The sequence below is a fragment of the Thunnus thynnus genome, chromosome 15 (genome assembly GCF_963924715.1).
Source record: "Thunnus thynnus chromosome 15, fThuThy2.1, whole genome shotgun sequence".
In the NCBI taxonomy this organism is placed as follows: domain Eukaryota; kingdom Metazoa; phylum Chordata; class Actinopteri; order Scombriformes; family Scombridae; genus Thunnus; species Thunnus thynnus.
The window spans coordinates 17817227-17830729 of NC_089531.1; the positions used below are offsets into that span (position 1 = coordinate 17817227).

The 13503-nt window shown below is 43.1% G+C and overlaps 1 protein-coding gene across 4 annotated transcripts; it reads left to right on the forward strand.

The window, feature by feature from the left end:
- Positions 1-1889: 1889 nt before the first annotated feature.
- Positions 1890-12662, forward strand: arpp21 (cAMP-regulated phosphoprotein, 21). 4 transcript variants are annotated; one of them, XM_067613174.1, is made up of 20 exons: positions 1890-2071; positions 6622-6783; positions 6910-7063; positions 7143-7181; positions 7309-7374; positions 7473-7584; positions 7788-7926; positions 8384-8521; positions 8611-8710; positions 8827-8922; positions 9012-9049; positions 9151-9207; positions 9531-9721; positions 10221-10361; positions 10456-10586; positions 10707-10784; positions 10904-11065; positions 11286-11388; positions 11856-11959; positions 12089-12662. In XM_067613174.1, exons 3-20 carry the CDS (start codon positions 6914-6916, stop codon positions 12245-12247), a joined length of 2004 nt encoding a protein of 667 aa, XP_067469275.1. In that variant the 5' UTR covers positions 1890-2071; positions 6622-6783; positions 6910-6913; the 3' UTR covers positions 12248-12662. The 4 variants fall into 4 exon arrangements, with proteins under 4 accessions (XP_067469275.1, XP_067469271.1, XP_067469274.1 ...); XM_067613170.1 differs by having other exon boundaries at positions 1891-2071; positions 11853-11959; XM_067613173.1 differs by having other exon boundaries at positions 1893-2071; positions 10710-10784; positions 11853-11959.
- Positions 12663-13503: the final 841 nt, after the last annotated feature.

A 13503-nucleotide genomic window follows, 5' to 3' on the forward strand; every position in this document is an offset into this window, starting at 1 on the left:
AGCATAGAAAAAATAGAGCGTGATTTCAATAGGACGTGTTTAAAAGGCAAAACATGTTAAAAACAGAAGGTGAAGTCCTTTTAAAAGTCTAAAAAGTCCACATTTCTCTTGCAAGTGAGTGAATGATAACTTGCATTCAGGTGAAGGTCACTGATAATACGTCTACCAACGTAATTCAAATGTGAGAAGCCATTAACAAGTCAAGGTGGTGGGAACAATGGACTTCCGGTTACAGTATAAGAATCACATCACCCTCAGCTCAGAGTAAACCTTAGTTTGCATTCAGATTCTTACAGCAAAGATTAATTTCTCTAATGATGTAGATTATAGGAGCTCAACACCAAGATAATAAGGGACAAAACTGCTCCCATTGTAACAGCATCCAGATGGAAAGAACAACTGACAATTGAACAGTCTTCATAACAATTTTTCCAAACTGATAAGTGTCCAGAACTCCAAAAGCTCCCAGATTACAATTTATCAACTAGTTTGTGCCACTTAAATTCAAATTTTTTTTGGAAATATGCAAAATTAAAAACAAAGTGTCCTGGTTTTACTTCCAAATCTTGGGCCAGGTTTTATTCCACTGTAGAAATACTATACATTGCACAGGAGGAGTGGCAGTTTAAATGAAAACTACAGTTTATTATAACTTGGGCTTTATTTTCAGTTTGGTTCTATCAATTATGGTAAGATTGTACTCAACAAAGTAATTGCTGAGATCTCAGAACACCAATCAACTTGGTTGAAAGATACAACAAAGGAAAATGGTAAAATTATTACCTTAACTGTCCAGTGTAAACATCTACAGGCTGCCCTGATCCCCTGGTTCTGTATAATAACGCTGACAAAGGGCCGTTCTGCAAAATGAGTACTTTAACTTTAACCTTAAAAGTGCATTTTGTTGATAATAATTTTGTAATTTTAATATTGTAAATATTGAATGCAGGACGTTTACTCGTAATTAACTATTTTTACACCTTGGTATTACTACTTTCACTTACTGTAAGTAAAGTATCTCAGTACTTTTTCTACCACTGGAAACAAGTGCAAACAGACATGGCAGTAAAGGATAGCCTTGTCTCTTACCCCTGAACAGACTATAACAGGAAGACACAATTTATTTGGTATTTGTCACAGTAAATAACTATGACACAACAGGCTGTCTCGTCTTTTCACTCCACATAATATGCTACACATATATCTCCACAGCTCTTATCTTTACCTGGTGTTTGTAATTTAACTCTTTGATGATGAATAACTGAATGATGGACATTTACATTTCACTAATGTAATATTTCCCACTCAAAAGAAAACTCACTGTGAAGACTCAATTGACTCAAATTATAGATAATACCTGAAACAATTTCTACTTTGCCTGTAGCTGTAGGCTACGTTTTACTTTTATGTAAACGTTTGATGAACAAAAGTGACTCTTTAAAAAGAACTTGGTAAGTGATTATAATGCATTATAAAATAATTCTAATGTATTACAACTATGAGAATTATAAATGATGATCCTTGCAAGAAAAATGTCAGTGAGTGACCAGCCATTATGAAGCATTATGATACTTGACCTTATAAGTCATTATAAAATGCTTTATAATAAATGCGTTATAAGTTGATTATTGTTATAAAGCATTATGTATATTTATGAGTGCTTATAGATATAATGATACAGTGCTATAAGCAGATAATAACGCACTATAAGTATGTTTATAATACATTATAGGCAAGGGCGTCATAGAAAGTGTTACCGGAAATTACATTGAGTTGAAATTGGACAGCAAGGCAGAGACAGACAGGGACAGAAATGAGCTGGCTCTCGTGCATTCCTCGCTCGCGCGCTCTCTCGCGTGTGTGTATGTGTGTGTGGGCGCGTGGCTCAGGGTTCAGAGCTGTCGGCCCTCCCCGCTCCTCCCCTCCCAGCTCCTCCTGCTCTGACAGACAGGCAAAAGGCGGAGGAGGAGCAACGGACCTCACAATCAACAGACACTGTACAGCAGAATCCGTCGGTCGGTAAGCTACGCCGGCAAGAAGCTATACGGCGGGAGGAAGACATCACCTAACGGTAAGATAACGGCCGCCCTCCTCGCGGCGACCGTTATTACATCTCCTCTGTTGTCCTCCCTAACGGCTAATATACTGCGCTCGTTGACATCGATGCTTCTTGTTGTCTTTTTTTCCTCTGTTGATGCTGTTTTATCATCGCCGTTCCTCTTGCTAAGACTTTTGCGATATCAATCACACCACACCATGAGTTACGGTGATTTAAAAAAAAAAAAAAAAGCTAATATTTATAATTTAGCTTGAACTAGTGAAAACGGTTAATTTAAGGGATCTAACTAGCTAATATCAGTCGCGTTCCCAGTCGGTCCGTAGCCACACCGCTGAATGATAACTGTCATTTACGAGCCAGTTAATATTTTAGCTTTTATCGTTACTTGGATGAAAATGTCAGCGAGGTTTTTAAACTAAGATATTAATACAGCAGCTGCCTCTCACTTTGTATTTCTGGCTGCTGTGTTTGAGTGTATAAATATGACTTTCAAGGCGATTTAAGTTGCCTATTCCCAGACAAAAAAAAGTCCCTCTCTGTTAGCAGCTAACTATAATATTGAGTCCATATTAAGCGCTCCTGTTGTGTGTATCATTCGTCCGCTGCCCCTCTGCTCTCCACATGCAGCTGACAGCACGGTGAAGTCCCGGAGCAGGAGGTCCACTCCCTGCCCCGGTGTAAAAATAGCCCGGTGTGTCAGCTTAGCATGGGTCACGGTAATGCGACACACACACATACACACACACACACACACACACACACACACATTGACAGTTCCCACAGGCTATCTCTGCGTCCACCCATCCCAAAAAACCGAGAGCCCCGTCCGGAAAAGTAGATGCCCGATCGAGCATCGTTATAGGTTCGCGTCTCTTTTTTTTTTTTTTTGTGGGCCAACAGGATGCCTGAAAGTTGTGCACGAAGATGACACCTGTTTGTTTCAGCCGTACTTGCCGCATCCGTCGTTTAAAACGTGGAAGCCATGCGACATAGTGAAGGTGCCGTCGGTTTTTAGACAGAGCTATGAAGAGTTTAGGAGCTTCATTTTGAGTGGAGTAGCCCTTTAATAACAGCACTCGCCACTCTATTGTGTTGTACATCTTACATTATGTGTGCAGCCACCCCTCTACCCCCCCCCCCCTTCTTCATCTCCATCTCTTCAGCTGCACAGCAACACACAGATGTCGCACCCACAAGTCACTCTGGTAAGAGAGCCGCTGTGGCTGGCCAGGTGCTGATGACTCAAAGGACGATGTAACCTAAATTTCACATGTGTAGCCTACTTTCTGTTCTGAAGCTGAAAGTGAAGGGTAAAGTAACTTACACTATGTCCTCGTTTATTTAAATTAAATATGCAGCAGCAGTGAAAGAGAAAGAGAGAGAGGGAAAAAAAAACCTGCAGGAAGGAAAGGGTTCAATTGCAAATGTACATGGTGCAGACACGCAAGAAGCAACTAGATAGAGAGATAGATACATAGATAAACAAAATATTTGTATACATATTTGGTGAGGAAATATCTGAACATCCCATATAATGTAAGAGGGGAAAACAAAGGCAGCCCAATTACATCTCAGGGGCGAAGCCTGTGCAGATTATGGATAAACAAAGCACAGGCGGCTCTTTTCTGAGTCTGCTTCCATATTCTCAATAATCATTTTAAGGAAGAGAGACCTGCTCTCTGGGTTTTTGTCTCTCGATGAATCTTTTTTCTTTTTTTTTTCCTAATGAGCTCCCGAGCTGAGGGAGAAAACATGAAATCCTTTTTTTTTAAAAAAAAAAAAAAAAAAAATCAGCTGCAACCTTAAGAGACAAAACACAAACAGCAGCTTCTGTGACCACAGGCAGTGATGTTTGTTAAAATAGATTTTTTTTTTTTAAAGAGAGATGGAAGACTGAGTAGAATATCTCCAGAGATGGCACAATGTGCAGATACATGTCTACAAGTGGAGAAAGCAGGATAATACATCTAAACGTACAAGGTGCAATGATGTCTCAGTCAGAAGCAGAATCAGAATCCACTGATAATTATAGCCATGGTATTCAAAGACAGATTTTTCTGTGGGCTTAATTATACCAACAAGATTGCACCAGGCTTAAGGACTTAATATAACTTTGTTCAGCTGACAATGACCATCTAAAGTAGCTTTTGGACATTTTCCCACTGGCCTGTCTGTGTGTCAGTGTAGATGAGCCAGGCAGCTTTTGGCTGGAGAAGAAAGGTGTCCTGGTGAGTAAGTGGCTCCGAGGCTGGAGGCTTCGGGGAGAGCAGCAGATGGATGATGATGTAGCGGGTACTGGCGCTCCCTGTCTCCCGCCGCCATCCGTCACGCGCTAATGATCATGTCACACCTTCTCCCCGGGCGGCTGGCCGCTTCTGCAGCGCTCAGCTCAAAAACTGGTAGCTCCACTCAAATCCCCCCTCTTCACGGCCGCCGGCTGAAAAGCCCGGAGACAGACTGTGCTGCAAGCCTCTCCATCACTAATTCTTCGGCTCCTCTCTTTCTCCTTCTCCTTCCCTCGCCCCTCTTCACCTTTAAAGTCCCCGCAGACTGCTTCCTCATCTCTCTTCATCCCCTGCTTCCCTCGCCTCCCATTCATCTTGTTTTCTCTGTAGTGCATCTGCTCCATATTCTTTTCCCCCCTCTCTGTCTTCTTATGTCATGTTCCCGTTCTTCTCTTGTTACTGTAGATTCTCAGATATAACACAGTGAAACACCAGCACGCTTTCTCTTATTTTATACACAATTTTTTTTTTTTAATTCTAAAGGAGATGTGTTGTTTTTTTTTCCCTCCCCCCTCCCCCCTCAGTAAGGTCTGAGGTCAGGGTCAGTGCAGTGTAGCGCTCATAGAGCTGGTCTATTTGGCTAAAGGACACCTCAGCACGAACTTGCCAACAACACACAGGAGAGTCTCCTAAATTATGATGTCCCATAGGATGTTTATGTATCTCCTGACAATTCCAGTAGATCATCAACATAATGCAGAGATAGAGATCGCCTGCAGCATCTGTCAAACTGCAACACTCAAGCTCTGATGTACAGTTCGGCTGAAACAGCTCTTTTCCTTATGTTTCAAATGTTATAAAATAGTGAAAAATGCACATCGCAATTTCCCAGGCAGTCTCTAATCTTTTAATAAATCTTTTTAATCTTTAAATTACTTGTTTTTTCTGACCAATTGTCCAAAATGCAAAGATGTTGTTTACTATTATATAAGATACAGAAAAGCAGAAAAATCTCATATATGAGATGCTCGAACCAGGAAATGTAATAAATTTCTGCTTGAAAAATGACTCAGTTAGAATCATTTCTGATGCATTTTCTATCCATCGGCTTATACGTAGATTAATCTCCCATCGTTTCAGGTCTAATTAACAGAATCACACATTTTCTATGCATAGTGAGCAGTATCCCTTCCGCATCCCTCCCTTAAAGAGCTTTTATATCACAAAACCAATTTCTTTGGAAAACCCTTGTGTGGAATGAGTTGTTTTCAGTACAGTATCGTACAATCAATACAACTACCCCTACTGCATTTATGGTTATCATTAATTAATTAAAAAGTATCATGTATCATGGTAATTTTCACAGTCATATTCCCATAATAAAACCAAACCATGTCAGGATTTCAGACGCCTCTCCGCTGTGCTCGGAGTATTTTTTTTCTGTGTAGAATCTCTGCTGTCATGTTTTGTGTTTCATAGAGGTGGTACGGCAGGTAAACAGCGCTTTGGTTGCACATGTTTTTTTTTTTTGTTTTTTTTTTAAAACTGCTATTATCTTCTCCAGTCGGGTGTTAAATAACCATGTTATGAGACTCCGCATCCTCTGAGCTCGTTATTCTGTCCCGGGCGGTAACACGAATAAGTGTCCCCTTGAGCTCTGTGTTACAGTGGAATGTGTCCCCACTGAACACAGTTGGCCATTTGGAAAAGATGCTGGAATGCCACTTCCTCTTGTGTGTGTGTGTGAGTGTGTACGTGAGTGTGTGTGTGTGTGCGTATTCCTTTGGTCTCGGCAATATTCTCACCACGGGGATCAGCTTGGCATTCTGGGAATATCAGTGCCGGTGGATCGGATGATACTCTCCACAGCTGCTGTTTCTAAGAAAAGCTTGAGGACACGCTCAAACACGCACACACACAGACAGACACAAACACACACACACCAGACATGCGATTACACGAGCTACACACGTAAACACACCAGCAAATACCACATCCGGGCAAAAGACCTATATGTTACCGCCACAGATGCGCAGACACTCTTACAGTAATACACTTCAAGCAGCAAGTAACTGTCAAGCTGGGAGAGCATTTGGGAAGGCTAGACAGAGGTTAACACACATACACACACACACACACACACACTCACATATGCAGACACAAGCTTAGCTACTTGATGTCATTTCCAGCAGCTATGCTTTTATGCTCTGGTAACTGTTTGATATAAGTGTGTGTGTATTTGTGTGAAACAGTGTGGTGGTGTTTTTGTTATACAATGACCACTAACACGTTTTTTTTTTTTTTTTCTTCCTCTCCTCTGTTTTTTGATCTCTTCAGGCTATTTTTCATTGAGCAGCGAAGAGCCGGCAGATAGAGGAACAGTAGACAAGGCGAGCACAGGCGGAGAGGATAATTGCATTTCAGGCTGCCCTGTGGGAACATGGGATATATGACCTCATCATTCACCTGTGAGGCTCTCCAGTAAACAACTCCAGATAGGTGGGAACAGCATTTATATACACACACACACACATACACTCACGCAGGCAAAGATATCTTTGTCAAATACACAAATGCAGACATAATTGGGATAAAGCCTGAGAGTCCGTGTCGTGTGTCGTTCAGAAGGATGACGGAAGTAGTTGTAGGGAGCGCGGATGTCCTCCTACAACCCTGCGATGTGACATCATGTGACGTCACCAGCTGCTCCTCCCCTTCGCCATGTCTGCCCCTCTGCAGCGATCTGAGGGAGGATGACTGTAAGAAGCTGGAGCAGCAGGTAAGTGACATTAACAATCCGCCCACCAACACCTCTCCTCACATGCACACTTAATAATAAATTGTGTCCTCACTTGCAGAAACACTGTAACCAGGTGCAACCAAAGAAAAAAGTTAAGGTAAGCTAAAGTAGTTCCGTGCCTCACATTATTCATTCTTGAGATATCGATTGCATTACACTCTATGAACTTGTTATATTGCTTGTGTGTGTGTGTGTGTGTGTGTGTGTGTGTGTGTGTATTACAGGCCAAAGGAAAGTTGGTGCGCAGCATGGCTATCTGTGAGGAGTCCTCCCCATATGAAGACAGCCAGGTAATACACACATTATTCTCCTCCTCCTCCTCCTCATTATTATCATCATCATGATCATCATAATCACAGTCAAATTAATTACTCTTCTTTATCTTCAGGCATCTCCAGACGCAATCATCTCATCTAGCTGCCATGACAACGAGAGAACTTCCTGTAAGGAGGAAGAGCAGGAGAAGAGCACGGATCCAAAGAAACATTCACTGTCCAAAGGTGTGTGTGTGTGTGTGACTGATATCTCATAAAAAAGAGACAGAGGAAGCAAATAAAATGTAATAAAATGGGATTCAGCGCCACTATTTAGATGCAGTTCTCCTGGGGTGTTTAATATTGCAGTGTTGCTTTTATGTTGTTTTATTTTACTTGTTTTTATTGTCTCGTAATACATCCTGCCTGCCTGCTTGTGTCGCTCTCAGAATCCAGTGTGGAGTACACTGACTCCACCGGCATAGATCTGCACCAGTTCATCGTTGAAACCCTCAACAGCAACCCCAGAGACCGCATGATGCTGCTTAAACTGGAGCAGGACATGATCGACTTCATCACCAGCAATAGGTCTGTCTGTGTGTGTGTGTGTGTGTGTGTGTGTGTGTGTGTGTGTGTGTGTGTGTGTGCAAAGAATAACCTTGGGTCCTCATTGATCTACCTGTTAGTGTTTAAACATCCTGTAAACAGGGAAATTCAAACTAGCATGCATGCTAAATCCTATTAAAGATTAAATACAGTTTTATGCTAATTTATAATATGTTTTCAGCTCATATATTATAGTCCATAAAGCTTATTTAGTGTGCTGCTGAATATATTGAGCCAGTTATGTTAGTGTGGGAGTGTTTGGACCACAGGGGGTGAAACTGGACTTAAGCCAAAAAATACAAGTGTTCTCAATCTACCTCCTTCTCTCTCCCCCTCGTTCTATCTTTGTCTGCCTTCCCTCTTCCATCCTTCCATCTCTCCGCTTTCATTTTCTGTGCCTCGTCACCTCCCCACGCCTCTCCCTGTTTCTGCCTCCCAGTCCCTTTAAGAAGTTCCCTCACATGTCGTCCTACCACCGTATGCTGGTCCATCGGGTGGCAGCCTACTTTGGCATGGAGCACAATGTAGACCAGACAGGCAAGTCTGTCATCATCAACAGGACCAGCAGCACACGCATGTAAGCGCACGAGATCTGTCTGCGAATGTGTGCATGTAAATCCTTTCTTTTTGAGCGCTGGACTAACAGAACACTTGTTTGTCCTCAAGACCGGAGCAGCGTTTTCTGGATCAGGTGCATAAGGACAAGACAGAAGAGATCCACCGGTGGAAAATTATTTTGAAGAGAGACAGCAGCTTAGATGACCAGGTCTGTCTGTCCTCGCGTTTCCGTAGCTGCCTGTCCCTCTGGAATTTCCTCTATAATTGACATCGATCGTTTCCTATCAGCGTTTTAACCTATTTTCTCCCTTCCCTCCCCGCCAGACCCGACTCCACCCATTACAGGAGAAACAAAGCAAGTCGATGGAGGAGAAAGAGGAGGAGTACCAAAGAGTACGAGATCGGATCTTCAACCAAGAGGTGAGACAGAGAGAGAGGAAGACAGGCAGGCATGATATGAAATACAGACAGAGAGGACACTTGCTAATTTCTCTGCTGTACTTTTGCAGCCACTCTGCACTCAGGAGAGCGCCCACGCAGAAACCAGGTAACCTTGCCTGCAGTGTGTTCGCTCCATGTGCTTTTCCAGCTTATTATATTTAGATTAGAACATTAATATATGTCTGTGTGTGTGTGTGCTGCGTGCAGGGCTGTGGAGGAGTACAATCCATATGCTGAGACCCAGAGGAGACGGCAGCTCTTCAGGTAGACCTCTGTCTGCACAGATGCACAGTCATTTATCACTTTAATCTGGTCAGCCCGGCTGCCACAGAGCTTTTCAGAGTCTGCCGCAGACCTAGTTTTGGTCTTTTTTTTTGTCAGCCATTGTGCACATGCTAGCTGAAAATAATTAAAAGGATGTCTTCATAGATATTTTCTGTCAATGAATTTAGCATAAAACCGTCAATCTGTCATTATGTGCGGCATATCAGCAGGTGTTGTTGCCACTTTTGTCCCCCCGTTTCACATAAACGGCGCGCCTCTCACCCGGTAATAAGGTTGTAGATAATTCTGGATGTGCCTCACAGGGGGAGTCGTGACAGCTCAAGCTCCAGCTGGACAGGCAGCAGCAGGCAGAGCAGCACGGAGACAGACTGTCGCTACAGCAACGACCCCCGACCTTGGAGCAGCACCGACTCCGATTCTTCGTACCAGTGGACGAATCCCGCGCCCAAACCCCTCCAAGCTGTCAACCACAGCTGGGATGCGCGAGCTACAGGTGTGTTAGAGTAACATTCTCTCGCCTTTTTTTAACACCTTTTTTTTTTTTTTGGTCACACTTTCAAGGTGTAAATCCAGTCACCGAGGGTGAGACGTTCTTCGCTCGTCTCCACCTGTGTGAAAGCAAACTTATTTGCACACATCATCACCAAAAGTACTTGGGGGGGGGGGGGGAAACACTGTTTATAAATGATTTCTGTTCTTTATATTCAGCAGCGTCTAATTAACAAAAAGCAGTGGAAATTCTGCTGGCGTGAAAATTTAACTCGATCCATAAATCTTCACACCAGAGCTGTAAATTTTCACACAACACCTCCGCATATTCAGGAAGAAAAATACGTAACCGGCGACAATGCGCTGAGGGGCTGTGCAGTATGTTTTTAGCACAGGCAGGAGTGAAGTGTGTCGTCTTTTTTTTAAAATCAGATTGAGAAGTTGAAATGTGAATTTGTTATGTGTGATATAACGCTGTCCTCACTTTTCTTTCTCTCTCTCAGGCTCCATCTCTCTTTTCAGAGTGTCATCCACTTGTCCCCATCCGTCCTCTCCTCCCATCATAGAAGAGCCGGCTCCGAACCCTGCCTACATCATGGAGAACGGGATCCCGCCGGGAAGCATACTAATGAACCCGCATACTGGTACATAATACACACACACACACTCACACACACTAGTGAGATTTTAGTGCTCAAATACATTTACCATAACTTATATTCACCTTTGACCTCTTAGGACAGCCTTTCCTGAACCCTGATGGAACCCCAGCTGTGTACAACCCTCCAGACACTCAGCAGCCAATCAGGAGCCAGACTCAGCTTCAAGGCGCTCCTTCTCAGCAGCAACAGCAGCAGCAGCAGCAGCAGGTAACACACACACACACACACACACACACACACACTCACTAAGAAATGTTGTTCACACTGACGTACATAAGCATCACTGTTTGTGTCCTTATCTCCGTCTCCATATGTGTGTGTCTCTCTCAGGTGCTTCAGTACTCGTCTGTCTCTTACTCTGCACCACAGATGATACCTGTCACTCCCTCACAGCCATATACCACAGTATGTATCACTGTACAGCTGCACCGCTGTGTGTGTGTGTGTGTGTGTGTGTGTCCGCACACCCTGTGTTTACATGTGTGCGTTGACCTCCCCCCCCCCTTTCTCCTCTTGACCGACAGATTGAAGATCTCTCCTCGCAGTTCGCTCATGTGACTGTGAGCTGTCAGTCACCGGGGGAAGCCCCGCCCCTCTACCCTCCCAGTCAGGGTTACATCTATGCAGCTCAGCCCCCTCCTCCTCCCCCTCCCAACCCCCCCAGCTACTGCCAGCCCTCACCTCAGGTAGAGACACAAACACACTTTTAGTTTTTCCTGTCCCTCTTTTGATGAAGTACATCAAGTTGTGGTCATGTATGAAATATTGAGGAATGATATAAATTATGTGGAAATGCGGCATTGATTTATTTAATTTCTAACATGGATTTTGACACCAGATTTCTGCCATTTAAAGGAAAAATTTGAGGAAAATAATAGAAAGAATTAAAGTGATATTTTCCTATAGGTGCCTGTGTATTACTACGGCCAGTACCCTACCTCAGCTCAGCACCCATGCAGGCCTGTCTCACCCGGCCAGCACATCCACAGCCAGGGAGCACAACCAACAGGTACATAACACCTGTGTGTAGGTGTGTGTTTGTGTGTGTTTGTGTGTGTGTGTCAGTCAGACAGACAGACAGACTGTGGCAGTAGAGGAGGGGGCCGTTACACTGTCAGAGATGTAGTCTGAGGGTCTCACAGTGAACCGGTCTCTTTTCCTGCTGCTTCTATTCATCGCAGTGACAAAGAACAAAAAGACACGTTTCTGGGTAAAATACAGTTATGTATTAGAATTTATGGTTGATCTCACATTCAACAAAACATTTATAATACTATTGTACTTTGGTGTATAAAAGGGATTTAATTCATAATAAATAATTTATCAACAAATAAACAATTTCTGGACCATTTGCCTTCTCTTTTTTTCACACAGAATAACTGTGAAACGTCTTGTTACTTAGAAACTGCAGCGATGAAATACACTGTTAATAATCTTGTATATACGTGTGTGTGTGTGTGTGTGTGTCTGCAGCAGGTTACGCCCCTGCTGTAGGGGTTCAGCAGTCTTCCCACACCCAGACCCAGGCTGTGTTGGGAACCTACTCACCAATGGCGTCTCACCAGTGTAGCATGGTTCAGGTAAACACAGAGCACCCAAAGGTCTCATTGAGCATCAGCCTTGAACAACTCAGCTCCCAAAAGAAGCATTTTAATAGTTCGCAAAGTGCTTGTGACGGCAAATTCTAAGCTCCGACTTTCTCTCCGCAGGGAGGCGTTTCAGTGTCCTATCCACAGAGTAAAGTAGTGACCGGGGTCAGCGGGGAGGTGGGTTACTGTTGCGTGGCGCCCGCACCTTCCCACCACGGCAACTGCCATCCTCCCAGCTGCACCAACCTCAGCGCTCCGGCCTGGAACGCGCAGTACTGATGATGCACAGAAGCCGCCTCAGTAGATGGAGTGATGATGATACTTTGGTTCCTGCGTGAACTCATTCACACACACACACGCACACACACATACTCCCCACAAACACCTTTTTTTCACACGTTCTCACCCCTCCTCACCTACACACGCTTCCCTTGTGATGATGCCCACAGGGTGCAGCATTCACACTCACATACATATATACATACACACACACAACACACACTCATATACATAAATGTACCACTGTACCAAAGCTTAATAGTATATATCAGAGCTGCTGTATTGAATGCATAATTTATATTCACAAATGGAGTTTTATATTGATATTAAATTATATATTGTGTTTTAAGGAAATGCACTGTGTGAATAGAATAAAGTGCTGTGGCTGAACTGACAAGGTCACATTTCTGTATCATCTCGGCTCTTTGTTTTCCTCTAATGCTGCTCTTCTCCCACACGATGATGATGATGATGATGATGATGATGACGACTATAGATTCATACACCAGGAAATAAAGTGCACTATGTGAGGATATGCTTTCTGTTCACAGTGGTGTAACATAAAATAGAAAACAGTCATGATTTGTGCGCTGCGAGAAAGCAGCGATTTGGGGTTTAACCTACCGTTGAGTTCATAAATGGCAGATTAATGTCATTGTCCTAATAATAATCTAACAATCAAGTGCAGAATTTTGCATGAACATGATCATTATGGCCATTTAGTTTTAGGAAATGTTGACATTATTAGGAGACGTAGATGCTTACACACTAGGAGTTTTTGCACAGATGTTTTTTAAAGATACAAGCAAAGATTTCACACTTTAAAAAAAAAAAAAAAAAGTAAATTTGACTAATTTCTTGATCTCTCTGTTGCAAAACTGATGAAAATGGGAAAACTTGAGGCCACAGGAGGATTTTCCACTGTGACACTATAGCTCCCCCCCATGCTCAGCCAGTCTCAGTACAACTGTCCTCGCATGTTCAGCAATACAGGTCATTTCACCGCTGGTTCATTCACCTGCTCTTTGTAGAGCTGCGGGGCCTCTTTCCACTTGGCTGCAAGTAATGCAGCATTGATTAACCTGCGGGATATTTTCACAATCGATAAATCAGTCAGAAAATAGTGAAAAATGTCCATCGCATTGGCCTGATTGCATGTTTCATCCTTAAAAAACTCCAGAATGAACGAAAGGCAGCAAATATTCACATTTGAGGAGCTACAATTTAGTATATTTGATTTAAAATATCTTAAACAA